At 33.6% G+C, this 22,691-nt stretch overlaps 1 protein-coding gene across 6 annotated transcripts in view; it reads left to right on the top strand.

Moving 5' to 3' along the window:
- STRN3 (striatin 3) overlaps positions 1-22,691 on the top strand; it is a 55,305-nt gene that overhangs the window by 18,082 nt on the left and 14,532 nt on the right. For 3 of the 6 annotated variants that reach the window (XM_031593773.2, XM_031593771.2, XM_031593770.2), the window contains exons 3-10: positions 2,976-3,049; positions 4,283-4,364; positions 4,666-4,845; positions 5,256-5,388; positions 6,505-6,646; positions 10,494-10,604; positions 16,321-16,461; positions 20,668-20,801. In XM_031593773.2, the coding sequence (XP_031449633.1) occupies positions 2,976-3,049; positions 4,283-4,364; positions 4,666-4,845; positions 5,256-5,388; positions 6,505-6,646; positions 10,494-10,604; positions 16,321-16,461; positions 20,668-20,801 (997 nt within the window). The remainder of the gene's footprint in view (positions 1-2,975; positions 3,050-4,282; positions 4,365-4,665; positions 4,846-5,255; positions 5,389-6,504; positions 6,647-10,493; positions 10,605-16,320; positions 16,462-20,667; positions 20,802-22,691) is intronic. The other 3 variants (XM_031593774.2, XM_031593775.2, XM_031593776.2) reach the window with 3 other exon arrangements.

Genomic DNA, 22,691 nt, shown 5'->3' with positions numbered 1-22,691 from the left:
GGGAGGCAATGAGGAAGCTGTTCATACTTTTTGTTGCTAACAGCCAGTAGTTTGAGGGGATCTAACTGCGCAAGTATTGTGATTTGATTAAGCAGAGAAGCAGCTACTGATTTCTTAGTATGTCATCTAAGAATATGTTAGCTTTTGTTGTTGCTCTGAACAAAGAGTTCAAGGTGATAGGAGTTAATTTTTACTTGCCATTGGTGTTCTGCAGGCGAGACAGCAAATGATAAGAAACCAGCCTGAAGACAAAAAAAAACAGAATTTCTGATCTCAACATTGAGAACAGTTTTCAGTATTATACCTGACTTCTTCCCACACCTTTTTCTTCCTAGTGCTAAATTCCTCATGCTGTCAAATAGTTTCATGCAGAAATGTTAAATTATAGGGAGTGAAAAAAAAGCTCATTCAGAGTATGGTGAATATCATGGTTTCTCAAAGAACATGAAGTAGGACATTGGTTTGTAAGATTAAATAAAATGCGGTAGTAGCTGTGAAATAGTTGAGTATTTCTGGTATTTCTCTCCAAGTATGTATTAAGTGTAATATTTTGCAGAAGAAAATTTTTGTTACTTTAATGTCCTTGAGTGTTTTGGGTCAGCTTATGAATTTTTGTAACAATATGATACCTTAAAAGAGTATGTATATGAGTTGGGATTTTTTTGTTTGTTGCTAGTAGATATGCCTTTATGGCACTCTGCAGACATAGCCAGACTTATTCTGATGCATACTTTGAGCCACTCTATTCCAATCTTAATTAATGTAGTGATATATTAGTAATACTTTCTGAGATGATGAAACTATGCCTGTATTTTCACTTTGGTTTTTTTGGGGTTGGAGCTACTTCCAGTTCTTGCAATTGGGTGGTAGAATTCAATGGATAAATAGCAGCAAACAATTAAATCCACTTAGAGGCATTCTGTCTTCTCTTGATTTCTTCATTCATGGAAACCTAGCTTCAGAAGAATAGCAAGTCAGTACTCAAAAGTTTCCTCTTGGAAAATTCAATTATTATGTGGTATGGGATGGGAATTAATGTCACTGAGTCATGAACAACAATGCAGCTTTTTAGTGATTTTTAAAATATGTAATAATTTAGCCTTGGTTATGTGGAAAATATGGAAGAGCATTTCTTCCTGTAGAAATGAAGTTGAGAATCAAATGTGATGTGAAAGACCAAATAGATCTAATTACATGCAGCAGTATTCTGTGTTATTTGTAGTGGCTTGTTGTTGGTATACTTTTTAGATCAAATATTTCATTATACTCTGTAAGGAACAGTCAAAACAGAAATTTGGTTATTCTTTGAAATTGTAGCTACAAAATGGAACTCAAAAATATCACTTGCAATGTCTGTGGAAAAAAAAAAAAAAAAAGTTGGCTTTTTAATTACAGTGCTTTAACTTCACTTATGAATTTATTTGACTTAGTTTCTTTCTTAGTGTCATTTTCTATTTTTTTTACCCTGGATCTACTACAGTACTTTATAAACTGTAGCCTGTATACTTTTATTTGTAATGCTTCTGCCCTTTTACAGGGTGTAACAAAGCTTTGTCTCAGGTTGGAGTGAGCACCTGGTGTATACAGCCGTACTAGTAGATAGGTGAAATACATTCAAGTAACTTAAAAACTTGTGTTTGTATTGGCAGTCAGCCAGCTTATTCAGCTACAGTGTAATTGCTACAAAATGCAGAGTTTTCTTGTTACAATAGTGCCATCTACTGACAGTTCGGTAATGAGACTGCACCTAACTGCCTGCAATTTTGGCGGAAACTTTGGTAACTTAGAAGTTTTCTATACCATCACTTATGTCAGGCAGCATTTGGGATGATGTTTGGTCTTGAATTTTGAAAAGACTTCCAGCAGTGGATTGGCTATTCGAAAGGGAAATTTTTTATGTATCCTTGTTTTTGTCCAGCTTGTTTCATTATGTACCTTTTCCCAAGAAGTTCTAATATCTTCGTATTTGGGGACAGTCATTAAAATTGGTGGAAACTGGATGTGATTCAGTCAAATATTTGATTTAAAAGTGTAAAGTTTGCTGTGTTTTAGAGACTTCTTTAAAATGTGACTTAACTTTCTTTTGGCATTCTTTCTCTACTGGAACACCTGGAGTTCTTTTTACTGAAATTCTGAGAGTTTATTTTCAGTGGATTTATGCAGGGGGAAAAGCAGTTCTTAATGGTATAAGATAAAGTTACAGAATTCAAGGGTATAGGTGTAGATAGTGCATATGATTTTCCTGGATATAAAGGGAGCTTTGAAGATGCTTGATAAGCATCCTTAGTCGAGAAGATGATTGGGATGCTTCATGTGTGCCTTTGTGGAAAAGTTTCACCAAGACTCATTTTTAAAAACTGATGTAAAAGGAGAGGATAGGCATTGAGAGACTGGGAGACAAGAAGTAGGAGGGCACACTTGCATAGGTGGATTGAGGGAGGGATTGGAAGCTAAGCCTTAATCAGTGGGGAAGATAAAATCAGTAAGATTACATGTGATGGGAGCAGATAGCATTACAGTGTAGTTCTTCAGAGGGAGAAAATCTCTAACATGCAAAGGCAGAGTGGGAGTTGAAGGTGGCAAATAGGTAGGGATCCCAAATATGACATTCATTCATCATTGTATGATTGTTTCAGCTGTGACAGTAGTACAGCTGAAGAAATCATCCATGATAAATAATTGAACCTAGCTGATGTGTTTAAAAAAAAAAAAAAAACAGAACAAATTATTGGAGAACAGAACAAATACTCAGTTCTCACCTTTCTGTTGTTTGATAATTATAATTGTAAGAAGGCTTTCTCAAAGTTGTGTTTCTGAAAAACTAGAATTAATTGTATGATACTGTAATTATTGTAAGATGTATTTGGAATGAGGGGTGTTCTGTTAATATGGTTGTTTTAAACCAGAGTAAGAAAATATTTGAGCTGATAAAAGCATCCTGTGCTAATTTGTTAAATCTTTGCATATTTTTTCAGGGCAAAGTATCATAAATTGAAGTATGGCACAGAATTGAACCAAGGTGACTTGAAAATGCCAACTTTTGAATCAGGTAACTTTTATGATAGTACCTGTTCTAGAACAATTTCTTTGTACTGTTCTAGATTTGTGCTCAATTTATTGCAACTTTCTCTTTTTCTTTCCCTCTTGACTATGTTACAGAGGAAAAAAAATCTAGGAAAAATTTGATATTGGGTAAATATTTTTGATCTCTAAATCATAATGAATTGACCTTTTTCCTCTGAAACAACTCTGAACATCAATGAAAGTTTGAAATAGTTGCACAATTCCTTATTAAGTTGCTGCTTCTTTCACTGTTATAAAAGATGCAACTTTTCATGCAAGTTTGACATCCATCTAGAAGGAAAGTTTAAGTGTACAATAAGCATCAGAAATACTGTTGTTTGGTGCTGCTGCAAGGTGCTAGTTCTTTGAAGAATGAGCGGAGGGAAAAAGGCTGCTGAATTGGCTTGGAAAAAAATATTGAGTTTTATTTTATCTGAAATGAAGGAAAAATGTCCTAAGTCTATCCTTATTGCCTCCAAAGTGCATTGGATTTTGCAGCGTAGATGTGAAGCTTATCGTGATGGTTCACTTTTCACAATATTGCAGATAAAAGGAAGGACTTTTTGGTAATGTAACTGGACTCTTTAATAAGCAGAACTAAATGTGGCTTCTACTGTAATGTAGGTCTTTGGAAAGTTGCAGTATTGGCCTGTATTTTTGCAAGGTGCCTTAAAATTGGGGTCCACAGATCACTCTTTTGTTTCGTTTATTTCTACTTCAGAATTGCCACATTTTGGGATTCATGTTTTTGATGGGATTTCTAATATATGTTTAAAAGCAATGAAAGTTAGATGGTTTAATCCTTAAGCTCTAAATTTGTGTTTTATAGTCTCTGCCTTAGTAAAGAGGCAGTGGGCTCAAGATTTTAGTTGTTGACAGTAAACACATGGAATCTGTGTTAAACTTGACATCTTTGTTTTCTCCAAATAAATACTTTTTCCAGCTGCTTTTATCCAAGCGGAGAACTGATTTTGTTCTGTTAAACTATTTGCTTCATGCTCCAACAGATAATTGAAGCATAGGAGAAAAAAAAAAAAACCCTCCTTAATTAAAAGAAACTACTGCATATGGCTGCAAGTAATTTAAAGATTGCTATTTGTAAATATTTGCTTTTCATATCTCTGATGCATCGTGAAAGGTTGATTTTAAAAATCAAACAAAGCCACAAAAAAAAAAAACTTTCTAAAAACCAATAACCGCTGATGATGCTGTCTTTCAGAAGAAACCAAAGATACGGAGGTTCCTGCAGTACCTCAAAACAGCCAACTGACCTGGAAGCAAGGCAGGCAGTTACTAAGACAGTAAGTAACATTGTTGGAATGTTGGTGTATTCATGCTTTTTCCTGAGGTCTCAGGATCTGTGTGTTTGCATGCTAATTATTCAGAGTAATTGAGGTGGGCACGCAGTGGACCATGATGCAGGAGTTTGCAGTCTTGATCTTTAAACAATGTACATGGAGCTTTTCTATGTGAGATGGTTAGAGATGAAGCTTATCTTTTGTTATATATATTATAGCAGCATTAATTTGTAAGAGTCAATACAGATTTCTTTACTTTTTCCATCAAATGTGCTTTCTTCTTTCTCCTCTTAATACATACTAGGTATCTTCAGGAAGTAGGTTATACAGATACGATACTGGATGTACGCTCCCAGCGGGTAAGGTCTTTGCTTGGGCTCTCCAATTCAGAACCAAATGGTTCAGTAGAGACAAAGAATTTAGAACAGATCCTCAATGGGGGCGAATCTCCTTCATCAAAACAAAAGGGACAGGAAATCAAAAGGTAAGTGAAGAGGTGAGAAATGCATGAAGTTTAAGTTTATGTAGTCATTTTAATGTACTGGTCAGTTCACACAGGACTTCAGGCACTGTGAGCATAGCGGACTACAAATGATTATGAACTTCAGTGAAATTAATTATAAGTCTTGCATGGAAAACATAGGGTTATATGTTGTAAATTCAGCTTCAGTGCCACTTTGGAATTACTATTTTAAGGAAAGTTATTGCTGAGTGGTGTAACATGAAGAGTTAGACTGCTGTAGAAACTTCATACAGTCATTTCTTGGTTTTTTGCTAGTTTTAAAATTGTTGAACTGTTAAGTCAGACAGCCGCTGTGTTTCATGTTAATTAATCTTCCAAAAATCTCATGAGTAAGTAAAACTCTCTCCCTGTTAATGTTTTTATTTTTGTAGGAACTCTGGTGATGTGCTTGAAACATTTAACTTCTTAGAAAATGCGGATGATAGTGATGAAGAAGAGGAGAGTGACATGATAGAAGATATTGCAGAAGGAAAAGAGAAACACCGGATAAATAAGAAACACAAAGTAAAAAAAAATTAAGATATTGTTTTGTACAAATTCCATCTTAAAAGGGAAATATCTTTTCCTTTTTCCCCAGATAGTCAAAATCATGTCATTTCTTTTATTCCACACTGGAAAATTCTGTCACTGTGATTTCTTTACACAAAGAGGTTGATTTTTAGGGCAATCATACTGGCAGTTTTCCATACTATTCTGTAGCATGGAAGTGCCTGTGGCTGCTTTTCTAATATTCATAAGTAGCTCAGCTGTCATTCCACATTAGCTCAGCTTAATGCAAGTTTGAATCTCCCAGCTTGACTTGTTAGGAAGGGTTTTGCACTGTACCTTTAGTTATTAATTGTACATTTAGTAAATAAGGTTGATTGAGATGTTCTTTGAATCTTTGTTCTAGGGCAGTAGAAAGTCCTACACAATAAGTAAATTTTTAAGCACTTATTAAGAGATTACACTTGCATTTGACTCTTGACAAAGTTTTTATAAGAAAAAATAAATAATTGAAGCATTATTTACTTCGGTTAAAAAGAAGTCTTTCTGCAAAAGTATAAGAATATTGAGGAATTCCCAGCCCCACATTGAATTTTTATTCACCTGCAGAATGAAAGAAAACTGGGTGATTCCTTTGTAGGGAATTGTTTCTCTTGCCTTAAGGTGAAGACGTGGTAGAACTACTAAAAAGATTAGTTTCAGAAACACTTTTGAACATTTTCCAAATTTATGTTTAGCACATATACATGAAAAGCAAAAAGGAAAAAATAATTATAGACCAGCAGAAAACAGTTTCTAAAGCTTCTCTGTAAAGTTCTTGATTTTGCAAGAAAATCAGTAAAATTTTCCACTTAATACTTATTAAATCAAAACTGAAAATTAGGCTATATGGATTTGTTTTTGTTGCTAAACTTCATATGTCAATATTCTTTTCCTTTATAATGATTAGTTGACTGTGCTGCTCTCTTTTCATTTCTACTTGCTGTAAGCAGCTCTAGTTCTGTGTGGATTTGAACGTGCTTCATGTTGAGAATAAAGCCATTGATGAGCATAATCACTATCATTTATAATTAAACATATGAGTAGATAAAGGTTGGTGGTTAAAATGCTGAAATGTTCTTTATTTGATTGCAGATTGGTAATGAAGGTTTAGCTGCTGACCTTACAGATGATCCCGATACTGAAGAAGCCTTGAAAGAATTTGATTTTTTAGTGACAGCTGAAGATGGTGAAGGAGCTGGAGAAGCCCGAAGTTCTGGAGATGGAACAGAGTGGGGTAAGATGCTAACAAAACAATTTAGAAATAGAGAAATACTTGTTCATGACAGTACTGTACCTTCACAGGTTGTGTGGATGTGCGGATGGTTGTGATGCTGGTGATTAGCTATTAATGTATAGAATGCTGGAACTTCCATACTTACATGCTATTTCAGTTGAAAGAAATATAGTTATACTTCCAAATGTTTTACTTTTGATTAAAAAAAAAATCCAATAAAAGTAATATATTGCTTGAATAGGACCAGGATTCTGAATGTTTTTGTATTTGAATTAAATAGGCTTTTGAATTTTGATTTTTGTTCTGTTTTTCTGGTAGAGAACTTTAGACTTGTGTTCAGCTTAAGTTGATTCTTTGGTGCACTTGTAAAAATTAATTTTGAAGATACCAAGGATTAGGAAGTGTTTGTTGATTAGAATTAGTATCAAACAGTTGATCATGGGTTTTTTTGTTGGTTTTTTAATTTCCAAGCTCAGTTTTGTTTCTAGTTGGAAGATGAATGCAGACAAGTTGTAACCTTTAGTTTTAGTAGTATTTACTTGGTTTTAGAAGCATTTTGGTTGCCTAGTGTTGTACACCTTTAAAGATGATGTTATTTGACTAATTTATTGGTTGTCTTTTTATATAGCCAAGCAGGCAGATCTCAGTATGAGAATTCTCTTAGGCCCTGAAACCAAGGTTCTGATTTTGAATTTGCACCTTCCTTTTAAATATTGAGTGCAGAGAATTCTGGTTTCTGAATCAGTCTTACCAGTATGGTGTATAGAAAGACATATGTAGTGCTGCTTTTCTTTCATAATGTAAATAGTTGCTCAGTTCTATTTTCTTTTTGGTGTTTTTTTTCCTGCTTCAGTCTTCCCTGTCCTAGCATCCCTACCACTCCTTGTCTTACTGAGGATTCAAGTTCTTTGACAAAAATGTAAAGAACCAATGTTTTGAAGTATATTTCTTTATAGATCTTTTAATAAAAGCGAATCAAGCATCACATATTTTTGCTTTCATAGTTAATCATCAGAGTGGTATCAGTAGGTCTAACTCCAGAGACACTAAAACTTTTCATTACTGAATTTGATGGTTACATTTGTGCTATTAGAAGTTTCTGCAAATCAGCCAGCTACTGATTGTGGACATTTCTTCTTTTTCCCTATGATACAGTTCTTATGAAAGCATTCCTCCTATTTATAAATACCTCATTTAATGTGCTTTGAGTCTTAAATTATTTTGAGATATTGTGATATAAAGTGTCTGTCATGTGATATTTTGCTAGAACAGTTTATCTTCAAAATAGTGAAAGATGAACAAATTCAAGCCATTTTAAACAAGGTATGCCATTTTTCATTGAAAAATGAATGTAATTTTCAAACTAGAATTTTATGCTTTATAGTGAAACAGTATCAAGAAAAGAATGCTTATGTAAGTCTCTTTGCTTAGGCAAAAGGGAATAAAGCAAATGTTATCTGTTACATAGTATATGCTACACGTTATAAGTGTTACACATCAAGTAGTCTACTTATGATTTTCATGTCTAACATGTTAATCACTGGATTTTTCCTCTGTGTGAAACACAAATTCTTTTTACGTAACAATGTGAGTCAGACTGTGAACAGAATTTCATACGGGAGAGGGGCTGGAATTGAAGTTCTCTTGGGTCATTTAAAAAAAAAAAAAGAAATTTAAGAGGGGGGAAAAAAAAGCCTCTACTGAGTGATATTGGCTGTTGGGCATTCCAGATCCTCTGCATGGTCCTGGTGCCAATTAGTGTGGATTATGACTACTGTGAGTAACCTGAGGAAACTTACTACTACAGGAGATTTCTGGAAGTCTTTCAGTTATGTGACTTTGTTCCAAGAAGGATAAGTAAGTGTAGGCATAGTGAAGGAAATACCGTTAGGTTTTCCAATAATCTTTGAAATTCATTTCAGAGCCTCCCTATTTCATCTGAGGTATAATTTTAATTAGTTTTTTTATTTCTGACTATATTTTGGTAGCCAATACCACTGTTCCTGGATATTTGTTTGCAGGCTTACTTATCCTGCTTTCTGAATTAGCCCAGTTCCTTCCAATTCATTGCCTCCTGAAATTTCAGTGTATCCCACAGACTGGATATGTTACTCCTATTTTGTTGTCACTGAATTATGTGCTCCTGATTTCATACGTCGCAACTCTTAAAACATCCCAGAATTACATGCAAGAATGTTTTGTTTTCTTTTTTTTTGCAACAGCATTACATTTTTGTTACATGTGTTCTGCTTTTTAGTTGATTTTTGTCAAATCTTTCTTTGTACTGCTGCAACCTGCTGCTTTATTTTCATTCAATTAATGTTCTCTGGGCTGTTATTTGTTGTTCCTCAGTGAATTTCCTTTTTGTGTGTGTGGTGGGGGAGAGGGGTTGTTTACTTGTTTATCAGTTTCCTTCCTAATGTCTTTGCACAAACCTTCTGTCATCTTTTTTGTGCCTCTTGTGTTTCCTGAATAAATAGTAATTCTCTGTCACTGTTTTGATTTTGTATTCATAAAGGTTGAAATCTTTCTGTTTGTGGTTTGGTGGCTGTGGCAGTAGTTTGGTGTAAGATGTAATTCTTCAGTTTCCTTTTCCATGGGTCCTTACAGACAATTCTTGGAATTTCTCCATTATGTTTTATTTCCTGCCTTCCTCACCATTACCGTTTCTGTACCTCACCTCTTTATCAATTTTCTCTTTTTCTTTTTCTGCTTATCTGAATAACGATCTTTTTACAGATTGGTCTATATCCTAGAATATATTCCCATTCTTTGTTGTGTTTTATCATGAAACATTTGTGTGTAGACTGACTCCTACTGGTTATACTGTTCTGCTACCTAAATGCTTTTGTTTCTTTCTCTGCTGTATATGGCTCCTCTTGTGCACTTCTATGAATTAAATGGCTATAATATCAAAAGTTGCTGTTTTATGGAGACACTGATATTGTAGATATAGTTATAAGTTGGGAACTGAATAACTTATTATTTTATGTCTGAAAACCTTGTGTGCATAAACCAAGTTTGATTGCCGTTTAGTTGTTTCTCAGACAAGGTTCTTCTGCAAATGTTACCTTTACCTTGTCTTGGAAACTAGTTTAGCCATTTCCTAATATAGCCTTTCCAGAAAGGTTTGAGACAGTTGAGAAATTTTGGGACTCCTTGTGAACATTAAATAATTTTCCAATATTTGTGGATGGAAAAAGTTGTCTTCTGAAATGGCTGTGGAATGTGGCATTTTTGCTTTTTCCAGTGTAACTCCTGAAATGCAGTGGGATGTCAACTTAATTCACTTAAGTGAATTACTTTTATCAATCTTCATTTAAAATGACTTGTTTCTCTGGTTATGCATAGGACCAGGACTTCTTTCTTGTGCATGTAGAATGAGTGTGAGAGAATGCATGGTGGTCTTCATGAATAAACTCGCACTGACTTACTCAGCTTGCATTTTCATGAGTAATACAGCATGAAAACTTTGATTTGCTTGTTTAACACTGGCTGAATAATTTCTTAACACTGTCTTTCTAAAGATGCAGTAATCTTTCTGAACACCAATGAATTTTTCTGTATTTTGAAGTATGCAACATGAAAAGTTACTTATGAAACTTAATTTGTTTGCTCTTTAGTAACAAATTAATATACGATTTTCAAATGTAACTGATATTAAACAGTGTCTTGGAAAACTATGAAACAAGACTTTGTATTTTGTAAACTTTAAACTGAGACTGCACCTTTTAAAGATTTATTAAGAACTTGTATTGATGCTCTTATACAGCTATTATAGTAAATAGCCAACAGCTTGCATTGCCAATTGCTGATTTTTTTTCTTTTAATAATATGCTGCATGTAGACAAAGATGACCTGTCCCCAACTGCTGAGGTTTGGGATGTAGACCAGGGACTAATAAGTAAACTGAAGGAACAGTACAAGAAGGAACGAAAGGGGAAGAAAGGGGTAAAGAGTAAGTGCAGATTCTGAATCTTGTAATACAACGCTTTTTTGCCTATCTGTATAGAAGACTTTTTTTTTTCCTCATGAGTTCTATTTGTTTTTGTTTTTCATTAAACGTTTCTGTAATGGGGGCAACCAACTTTAACTTTCTACCTGCTGAATGTGAATATATCAAAGCCTTTATCTACAGACAGTCTTATCTCGATGAGATGTATTGAAAGTGAAATAGGTGAAGAGAAGTAACTTGCTTTTTAATGGGAGTGCAAAAATAATGAACAATTGGCATTTGGGGGTTATTTCTACTCCAGAAGGTTTTCTGAAAGAAGATTTAAGCTTTCTCCAGTTCTTAAAATACTGTAGTACTGTTTTGACTGTTGGTTGATTAAGTGTTTGTTTTGTTGTTTGGGTGTTTTGGGGTGTGTTTTTGATTTTTTTTTTTGTTGTTGTTGTTTGGCTGTTTGGTTTTTCGTTTTTGCATCATGAGTTTGAATCAAACTATAACTGCTATTCATGGGTTGCAGTTTTTATTTTCTTTTGGCAATCTAAGGCAACGTGAGAGTAGAAGAAAAGAAGGCCTGTAATGTGATTATGAATTTTTTTTCAGCTTTGTTTCTTTCATGGTGCCTTTTGCTTTTCTGTGCAGTTTCTAGGTTTTGGCTAATGCCTTACTCTTGAACAGTTTTCAGACCTGTTGAGCATATATGAACTATGCAAGTTAAACTGAATTTTCAACATTATATACCTCTTCAGAATGCCTTTGTAATTCATAACATCAGCTATGCAAGTTTTTTTAGTGGACACAATGTTATTAAATTGGTCTCTGGAGAAGCTCTTTTGATTGCAGGTGTTTTTCTTTTTAATTCTTATTTAAGTTGTCTGCTAAAGTTTCTAGCTATATTTAGTAAAAGTAAAAAGTATCTAGGATTTGGAAAATTGTGTGAATCTGTGTAAATCAGATGATAATTAAGATATAGCACTTCATTAAAGGATTCCATAATCATTCAAGTTTGAAATTATTTTGCTAGGTATGATGAACTAATATTCATTTGCACGTTATTTTTCAGCAGTTTTGCATGACTCTTATGCACATATGCATTCATGCACACAGACAAATATTTTTGGCCCAAGTACAAGGATTCTTGCCCAACTTTGGATTAATTTTTAGAATTTATGGTAGTAATCTGGATGTCAGTGAGCATAACTTAATATGTAAGTAAGCATTTGACACTTTCAAATTCATAGTTTCTAGTTAAAAATTGTCACCTAAATTGCTGAACTAATTGAGTAGCCTAAATGCACACAGTGAAAGTATGCAGTTATGGTGGAACAGGTTTGTTTAAATTATTTTTATTCAGTCTGTAGACTTCTTTTGTCAGCGTTTTTAACATTGAGACTGAAAGTAGATGATCCTCTTTATTTCTCCTTCAAATGCCAGATCTTTCACAGTCTTCACACTGCATGTTCATCTTATTTTGCTCTTCAGCATTTTTAAGTCCATTGTCAGATTTGTGTCAGAATTCTCTGAGATCTGTGTGGCACTATATATGATCATTCTGATCAAATAAACATTCTGATTATCACCTCTTGCTGTGTTTCTGGGGGCACAGTAATAGGGCAGACATTCTAATGGATTCTTTTATTGGACATGTATCCAGTAACTGTACCATAATCTGCGGTTAGACTGTTTAACTCATGTCAGGATCTTCATGACCCTGACACAGATGTGTCATTCCAGTCATAGGGGTTAATAATGAAACAGAAGTTCATTTTATTTATTTTGATACTTCTGTTGTTTCTTCATGTTATCTTTTGAGTGGAACACCTAAACTTAGATAATCTGCTCTTCACAAATGCATCTTGATAAGGTTTTTCTTTTTCCTTTATTATTTTTAAGTCTGTCAGGATAGTTGAAATACTATGTTAAAATATTATGTTCAATTCTCTCTTATTAAGGGAATTTAAAATGAAACAAAACCAAACAAAAAATACCCAATGCTTTAATTGCCATTATAGTATCAACAATAGTAAAATAATAAGATAACCTGAAGTCTGGCTATTGAGGTTATGTGTAGTGGAGTTGGGTTTGTTTGCTTTGTTTCTGTCTGTAACATTAAAACCACTCTCATTATATTCTAGACATAGTTGCGACAGATAAGGAGTTATGTGTAATTTCCACGAAACTGTTTTCTTGAAAGCTTACCTTTTCCACTAATATGTTGAATTTAAGACATAGCAGTCTTCCCCAGGTTTGAGAAAATATCTAAGCTTAAGCAAATCAGAGACTGTTCTTCAGTATAATTTGTCAAATTTTCACAGCATGATTTTGGAGATGATGAATGTCTCTTGATAGAATCTACTCAGACTAATCATTCTCAGCAATTAGAAATATTGTCTTCACATCTTAAGTTGTGTGTTAAAATTGAGATCCTTTTAGTGATCTTTTTTTCTCCTTACACTTTACTCATTTTTGCTTGTCTTTTTCTTGTGCCTCAAATGAATTGCTCTGTTCTTATGGAGTGATTTGGATTTTACTATCTTCAGTGTGTCACATGTTGATGTGGAAGGTTCAGACTACAACTTCTTGGAGTTAGTAGAAATCTGTTTGAGTTCTTAGACTGCAGCTTCACTGTGCTGAATATTTGTTGACCTTTTTCACTTTTGACTTCTGGAGAAGGAAATGAGATTCTAGGTGTTCTTTTCTTCATAAGATCTGTGTTTACTGATTGTGTCCTTTCATTCTGAAGAAGACTACAACACAGCCAGATGATGCCTTGAAACAAAGCTGCTTATGCAGAGTCAGCACATTCTAACCCTTAAAAAATCTGTAACAGTTAGAGTACTTCAAAAATGATATGAAGGCACAATAATTAGAAAGCAGAAATCTGTACATTGCTGATGTCTGGAAGGCCATCAGAATAATGACATTTTTTAGCATGAATTACATGGAAGTTGTTGGAAATAGCAATAGAAATAGAAATGCTTCTTTGTAAACTGCAGTGTTTCTCCCTCTTTTATGGTGGATTGAGGGCTGTTCTGAGCTGATGCCTGCAGGACAAGTAAACTTGATGAAAAGCACTGCAAGACAAGACTGGTTTTAAAATGACTGGCTAGTTCAGGGTATCAATGGGTAGCAGAGTGAGCTAGATTACTGTCAGTTTCCTCTGAGTATGCTCTGAGACAGACTTCTTATTCCCATATGTTTGAGGTGAAGGCATTTACAAAAGGTGCTTTCTGTTTAGATGAGGATAAAATTTGTATCAATGTCAAGAAGACTAATGAATCTTCTGGAGAATGAAAAGTGGTTTCAAGACATCTCAGGGTACCAGTCATGACTATATTGTGTAATCTAGTGATTGCTTCTTAGTATCTTCAAGATATATCTTCTGCTGATCAGTTTAGATAGGTGACCAGCTGACAACCTGTTGGAAAAGATACAAAAACAGGTTTGTGGTCTGTGCAGTTGAAACCCAACCATTTAACTACTTTTTTTTTTAAATGAAATTTCACTGGCTGACTGCAATTAACTGTTTCAAATGAGATATTATCCATGTTAGTCTAGCAGCTATCTAAAAACTACTAAAAAGTGTTGTTGGAAAAAAGACATTCCTCATACCAGTGAGGAACAACATCCTTCACCTCTTTGGAGTATCTTTTTAGATATTTCCTCTTCAAGCCAAATGCAGTTCATTTCAGTCTGCAGATCTCTACGGAAAGTGATTAAATGACATGATGGAGTAGGTCATCCAGTAGAACGTAGTAGTTAAGCAGTGTAACTGTAGTTTGTAGTTAAAACTGTAGTTGGAAGTTCATTTCAGTTGCCCAATAAAGGACATTATTTTAACATTTGTATGTGATAAGTGTTTATAACACATACTTTGTTTCCCTCCAGTCTACTGATAGCTGCTTCCTATGCTCTCCTATCTAACCGGAATGAAGTCTTTTCTGTTCACGCTTTTAAAGGAATGTTGTGTGTTCCCATTAGTAATTCTGTTTGAAAGAAATGTTTATCTGCTTTCACTGTCTCCTTCAAAACTCAAGTAGGTCTTTGTATTAATCCTTGCTTTTTATCCATCTGTGTCTTAAAGTAATAATAATATTGCTTTACTTCTGGGTTTATTGGAAAACGATTCTACATAAAGATTAGAACTGTAACCAGGAAAGAAAATCTTAAGTATTTCATACTTCTTCAGCTGAGATCATAGGCTTCTAGACTCATCAGTACATGAGTGCAATGAAACTTAGCTATTGAAGAAACATGTTACATATGGGAAACTTTAGGAAGCCAGTTTTATTCTCGAACGGCTTATGGGTAGGAGCTTTCATATGCATGATAGAAATACTATGGCTTCCATGAAAGAATGAAAGGTTGAAACCACAAAAAAGTATAGGGATTCTAATCTATATTTGTTGAAATGAACGGTTTTTGCAATTATTAATGTGGATAATGATCCCTCTCTGCATTACATTGAAAAAATTTAATAATTGATGGATGCTTATTCTTGATCACATTGGTTTTAACTATTTTTTGTCAAAGACAGATCAAAAATTGATCTAACATGTTTTCAACGAATGTGTTTTAGAATTTAACTACTTAAACAGTTCTGCTTTTGAGAAGTGATGTATAAATCTAGTGTTTACCTCTTACAACTTCATAAAATGAAGGCCTTGTTTTGGTTTGTTTCTTTTAATAAGTGACACGTCAGCTCAGAGTGCAATAAAGTGCTGCCTAATGCATACTTTGCCAAAAAAATGTATGTTTGAAAATTACTTACGCTATACTGTATCCAGTTAAAAGTAGTAAATCTTTGTAGTGGATTTTAAAGAGAAATATGTAGCATAAGTATATTTGTTTGTTTAAAATGTAATTGCCAACGCTACCTGTGAGGACTTCCTTTTGATTAAAATTAGTAAAGTGTCGTCATCATTAAGCTTTTTTTTAAAAAGGAAGCTGGAAGTTGAAAGCAGAAGTGAATTTAATTAAAATACTTTTAATTAGAACCTACTATTTTTGTTAGTATCCATATTATGAAATTAATGCACATAGTTTAGTATATTTTACTTCTACTTTTATTTACTACTACTATATAATTTAGTGTCCTTTACTTCTAGGAGCAGGATTATCTAATAAATATCATGTGCATTTACTGTTTCATACAATGGTGATCTTGTATTTAATAAATATTTTATACAATTCAAATACCATTCAAAACCAGGGAAAGTTAATTGTTTGTTGCACCCCCTCTCCTTCCCGCAATTATGATTTATTTATACTTATTCCCCTCATTTGTGAGCTTATCTTTTATTTGTGATCTTTCTCAATGTTTAATTGTTTAGCATAGTTAGTTCTGTATTAGCAAGTGTTGAATTTTATTTGTATTTCTATAATTGTGTTCTTTTGATGTTTGGCTTCTCACAAGGGCTGTATGTTGATTTTTTTTCTCTCCTACAGGAAATTATAAAATAGATCAAGAGAATACCAAACATTTTGTTCTTTGATCTGATGAATTCAGACTGTTTGCATGTAGTTTTAAATTTAATGCGTTAACTCCTTGATTTCCAAAAGATCAATTGTATTTATATACAAAGACAAAGCAAAGCATTGTATTTATTTTAAGGAGGTCCCATTAGTAATTATTCTTGTTTACTTAGTTTAATAGATTTTTAGACTTCTGTCAAGTCAAGCGGTGGCAATCAAATGAATTTTTGCTGCTGACGTTAATTTACAGGAGTCAACAGGACAAAACTTCAAGACATGATAGCAGATCTGGGCGATGATGAGATACCCCACATCCCTTCAGGAATCATTAATCAATCTAGGTCACCCTCTTCTAGAATGACTGATCATGAAGGTGCAAGAGCAGAGGAAGGTACAAAAAATTCAGCTACTTATTGTATTTCAGGAGATTTCTTGTAGAAGGCACACGCTGTCACTTACTGTCCCATCTATAAAGCTTATGCAGTTGCAGGTTGCCACATCGTTACTATTTGCAGGTCTTCTCAAATGGTTTTGTAAGACTGTAGCTGTGGCTTATTGTAATGGATCTTTATTTCCTAAGTATTTTTAAACAACTTCATGTACAGCTGTGTGTTCTGAAACTATTCAGTATTAAATCACTGTTTGCAGACCCCATGTAGCAAAATGTTGTATGAATAGGGTGTTACTGATTGAGGGTTAAAAGGTGAGTATTAGTATTTGACAACAGTTTGTGTTTTTGAGTGAAATTTGTAAGTGAATATTTAACTTAAGAGACTAACTTGTCTCTTTCCTTAAGCTTAATGTTGATTTACTGTTTTTAAATCTTCTTTTCCTATTTTATGTATGGTCTTAAGCATTTCTCTAAAAAGTGTTAGGTCCAGTTTCAGAATTATCACATGCAGTGGAGGTTAGTGGCATAATATTACCTACTTAGCCCAAAGTTTTGTTATTCAGCTTGTTGCCATCTACAGTTTTAAGGTTTGACTTTTAAAGGAGTACTTCTCAAGATTATACAATACTGTGATATAAATAGTCCTCTTTAAAAAGAATAAAATAAAATTGAAGTGCTCAACTAAATTCACATTTGGCTCTTCTAGGATGATTTTTGAACCAGAAGCCCTGGCATAGTATTAGCTATCCCAGAAGTCAAAACAATTTGCATTATTACTGATGCTGCTTATTGGTTCTTTTGTTTTTCCTTAATCCTTACTGTTGTCTGTCCTCCTCCACCTTCAGTTTTCTGTCTTGTTCTAAGCAGAGAAGTGTAAAGTTTGTGGGGAAGTGTTTTTGTTTCTATCCTGAACTATTACTTCACCTGTTTTCCAGCCTTCTATTTTACTGCCTTCCTTTTCATTTTTATTTTTTTTACAATGTAAAGATCTGCAAGTATCAAATTAACTTTCAGTGTGCAATTGAAAAAACTAATGGTGAAGTTTGTTGCAGAAATCAGTGTGCATGTACCTTGTACTATCAACTATGAATGTGGTGTGATGGTAGAGAGGTGTGTGGCATCTCTCCAGTAACTGTGTAACTGCTGCAGTGTTTTGTGCTAGGTATTTTAAATGGCATGTTATCTCATGTCTGTTTTAAAGGCATTGTATCTCAAGTAATACAGTACAAAGCAATCCTTCTGAAGAAATAGATTGCAGGTTTGAATTTGATAAGGGCTGACTTGTTGTGTGGTTCCTGTAGAATAGACATTGTGCTGCACTTCAAATAAAGATTGTCCAAACTGTTTTCAAGGAAACTGCCTTCAGAATTGTATTCCTGTCTATTTATGTGCTTGTGTGATTATAGCTTATCAGTTCAGTTTGCTGGACTTTATTCATTAAGAGCAGTAGTATGAATATCTTTCTTATTATTATCACAATCCGTTAATTGTGGTTTCTCCGAAACTTTTAAACTGGAATAGTAGTGTAAGCTTTGCAGTTTTGCTGAGAAATTCTATGCAGAATACTGCGCAGCTTTCTAAATCTTTGCACAACCCATTATGAAAAGATGAAGTTACAAGCACACAAGCTTACTTTGTATTCATTTTAGGTCTGCCCTTTGTAAATTTCAAATACTTAATTATCATAATATGGTGATTTTGCTCAAGTTTTTTTATTCAGCTGTGATTTCAAAGCTAAGGTCTTTTGAAGACACTTTTAGGGAACAGTTGTATGTCTTTCTTGCTAGGGCATGCTAGCCTGATGAATGTTACTAAGCTGTAATGTTCTTGGGGCTGTACTTAAGCTTTATGCTACGCTCTGCTATTAAGTGTTCCAGTTCTGTTACAAATTGAGTGGTTGGAAAAGCTATTTTCATGTAGAGAACGAAGTGGTTTTTAAGCTCACTTTTTTTAAATTTGGTAAAGGCTTGGGGATCCGAAAAGAAACTATAGTTCTGTTAGAACCGTGGTTCTAATTTTAACTATGGTTCTAATTGGCCAGGGCTATATATTTTACATTTCTAAAGTTTTTATTTCTACTCAAGTGCAGGTTTAAATACGAGAAAATTGTTATGTTGTAATGATATTTTGTAGTCTTGGCCATGAAAAAAAAGTTTGTTTTGCCGTAGTGCATGATCTTCAGAACTAGAAGTACAGCATAATTCTGAGCTACAGCTTGATTCTACATCCAGTATATTGAGTAAAGAGTTATTTTTGATTTTTTGAAAACCTACTCCACACCTGTGGGAATAATCTCCTTTTTTTAATTAAAAAAACAAACATTCAATTTTTTTTTTTCCATATGCCTATTGATATATGGTGTGGATCTTTATTTTTGGTAGCTGTAACTTCATGCATATTTCATTGCATTACTTCTCTGCATGTATCAGAAAAAGAGATTTAAAAAAAAATGTTGAAAACCTGCAGAACTTGCAAACATTCTTCAGTCTTTTATTGAATGTCATATTTGCACCAACTTATTTTTAGAATTAATAAAAATGTAGTTATGGTACATATACATACTGGTAGCTTTAGTGTTGAGAAATGTGCTTCTAAATTTTGGCTAATGTCAACTTGGAAGTTTTAAATAAAGAAATGTTGAAATTGATAGGTTTATGTATTAGACTTCTCCTGTGCAATTTTCAGTGGTAGAGCTTGGCTCATGCAAGCTTATATACCAAGACAGGCAGCATTATTCTTGTGCACTGTGGTCTGGGAAACTTTATTTCTGTTAATATGACTTGGCAGATCTGGACTTCTAAATGGACAATGGTATTTGTTAGTCTGGGCCTGTCAGGACATTAAAGGTGAGCCAGGTTTGGTAATTCCAAATAAAATTTTAGGGTTTTTTTCCTTTTTTTTTTTCTGTCAGAAGAAAACCAAGGAAATTGTGAATATCAAAAAAAAAAAAAAAGAGCTAATCAGTGTTTGGGGATTTCACTGACTTAAGTTAATCCAAAGAATGTTTGTGATGTTATTCCTCATTTCATATAGGAATATTGCATCTCCCTTTAATTTTAGTAGGCAGGTGTTTAGACAGCAAAAAAAAAAAAAAAAAGAAAAAAAAAAAAGAAATTGCGTGTGTTAAAGCTTTATTTCTGAGAGGATTAGAAGTTAGAATTGCCATTACAGTGATACTGTTACTCAGTGAAATCTAAAAGTCAAGTAGATTTAACTTCTGAAGATGTCAGATAAGATTTAATATGCTTTGGAAATGCTTACACTTAGCTGATGTTCCCATTTTGCTGAAGTTGATCTAAAATACTCTACCTATCAAGCATCCCAATTGATTTATTTATTTCACAAAAGAGAATACTGATAAGTAAAAGCAGCTTCTAATAGCATGCTCAAGTATTAGTTTTTAAGCCTTCAGTCATATTCCTCACCACCAAGTTGGTATTCGGGGATGTTGTAGAAGGAGGTAAACACTATTATTGATTATAAAGAATGTGGGTGAATGTTTGAAACTTTATTGTTCAGATGTTTGTTCAGAATGAATGGTTTATAGGTTATTTGTATTTATTTATTTTAAATGGCAATTAACAAAAATGTTAAATATTAACTTGAAGAAGGCGCAGCTAATTGAGATAAATAGTAGCTGATTTTTGATCTTAGGAATTTAAAATTACATTCACGTAGAGAAAGTAAGAGAAGATTCACCAATATCTGTTATTTCTTTTCTTAAATAATCTGATAACTTGGAGTAGAAGAGAAGTTTTGCAGGAGACCTTGATCTGAGATAAAAATACTTAATCGTGCAGGTAGAGATGTTTGATTAGTACAGAGCATAGAGACACATTTGCAAATGGTAAGAAGGCAAGCAACATGGTGTAGTGAGTGAAGTATTATTTGGAGGTGTAGGACATAGACTTGATACTGAAAAATGATCATTCTAGTCACTTCATTCTTGTTATCTTCTCACATGTAATATTTTGTAAATTGTAAAATTACGGGAATTTTTGTAGACTAAGTGAAATTACTGAAATGATGATGAAGAATTATGTTTTTAATGTGTTGCATGTGTTCTTTTTTTATTTTACTTGTAGTATGTGGTGTGTACTAGTTCAGTTTTAAATTCTGCTTTGTTTGTAAGTGATGAATAATGCAGTTTTTCATCAATGTTTAAATTATTGTATTGATACTTAAAGAAACTTTTATTCTTTGTAGCTGAGCCAATAACGTTTCCATCTGGAGGAGGCAAGTCATTTATTATGGGTTCTGATGATGTTTTGTTAAGTGTACTGGGCCTTGGAGACCTTGCAGACTTGACAGTAACAAATGATGCAGACTATAGTTATGATGTAAGTGCAATTTTATTTTAAAATTCTTTATACAGTTCAATTTAATCAGTAGTTTTCCTCTACCCTGTCCCTCTACCCTAAATGTTACAGATGCAGAGAACAGAACTTTTAGTAGCCAATATTATTTGGGAGGAGGAGGGGGCACCTTTTGAATGTGCTAAGTATTTTGGATAATAATTAGGATTACTTGTTTATTTTCTTCCAACGTAATTTCATTCATATTTTGTAACTGGGGGGTGCGTAATGACCTAGAATACAGTTTGACTACTTAATATGAATTTCTTTAAAATGGAAATGGCAATTATACACTGACATGGAGTATTGAGAAGACATAGCATAAAACACAAATATTTGTAGAGACATTGCTCTGCTCCACTCTGTTTATATGGTGTTAATAGCATAAACTGTATATTCCTGTTTATTTCTGATGTAAACTTCTAGGGAGTATTTTTAGTGTTACCTAGAGATTTGAGATTGTCATTTACCATGTTAATTAAGCTACTTTTTTTTTTTAATTGGCTGGTAATATTTGACTAGTTAGGGAAAAGTCCAGGTAAGTTTTACATCTTGTACTGTGTTTAAAGTATCTTGTTAATTTTCGGTGGGTTTTTTTGTTATGGGGTCTGAAAGTACTTAAGCTGCACACCATTTTATTTAATCATACTTGTCCTTCAGTATTTGAAAATACTAAATGCTGTCATAAAGTAAATGCCAATATATTCTTTACTGCAAGGTGTTAGGTTGCATGGTTAGATTTCCTGATTGAAAATTGAAAAGTTTAATTGTCCATCCTTTTAGAAAGCAGTGGAAAACTCAATGGAAATACTTCTTTAAATGTTTGCCCTATTTTATACACTTATATAATACATTGTCCTGTTCTGTTCACAGAAAAGATTAATGTTCTGATTTTCTGATTCATTTCAAATGACGTAGCGCTTCTGAGAAATCAGATAACTTGAAGTTAGAGTTCAGTTTCAGCTCTCTGCATTTTATCTGTCTCTGAGTTTTACCTTCTATCGAGTTGAATCTGCCATATCACTGTATGTAAAAGTGTGGCAGACAGACTTAATGTGTAGAACATAACACTTTTTTCTTTCTTAATTTACAATTAAATCTGTGAATAAGTGTACATGGAAGAAAAGGTTTTTAATAACTTCACAGGTGTATATGATTAAGTCAGCTTAAATTTGAGACATCCAGAACTGGTATTAAAACAACACCCCCTAACCTGTAGTGGATTTCACTGTGGATTATGAAATTGAATAGCTTGGGGTTCTTTCTTACATTGTCTTCTGCTGATTTGGTTAACCTCTAAATGCTCTTGCTTGTATATTCACTGAATGCCAATTTGCATGAAGGAATAGAAACAAAGCAGTTCAGAATCTCAAAATGAAGGTACTAGTTTTTCATTTGTTTTTGTATTGTTCTCATTTTACTGAAAGATGTTTCAGTGTTGTTGAATTTTCAAAACTTTCTCAGCAAGTTTTTTTTATGAAAGGCCATTGAATCTGGGGGATGTACGGGATGGTGCTATCAATGCATAAATATCTGGCTGTTAAAGGAGACAAAGGATGCGATTTTTTTTGTTTTAACTGGATTATTTACAAATAAAAATGAGACATGATTGACTATAAATGTCATTCAGTTTCCCTGCTTCCTCTCTAGTTTTCCTTTCCTGAGGAAAGGAAGTGCTGTTAGGGACTTTATGAATATATCTGAAAAATGTGCATTGACTTCTTCCGATACCTGAAAAGATCAACTTTTGATATCAAATTACACAAGTAGAAAGGTTTTTTTAATGTTTTTGTGTAAGAAGAAGGGAATCTGTCTTGCTGTAGATCTGAAGAGACTGAAATTCAGATAGTATGTAGTTTTCTTGCCTCATGATGT

The sequence above is a fragment of the Phasianus colchicus genome, chromosome 5, assembly GCF_987193195.1.
Source record: "Phasianus colchicus chromosome 5, bPhaCol1.hap1.1, whole genome shotgun sequence".
NCBI lineage: Eukaryota > Metazoa > Chordata > Aves > Galliformes > Phasianidae > Phasianus > Phasianus colchicus.
Note: the sequence above shows the minus strand (reverse complement) of the source record. Positions and strands in the feature narration are given on the sequence as shown.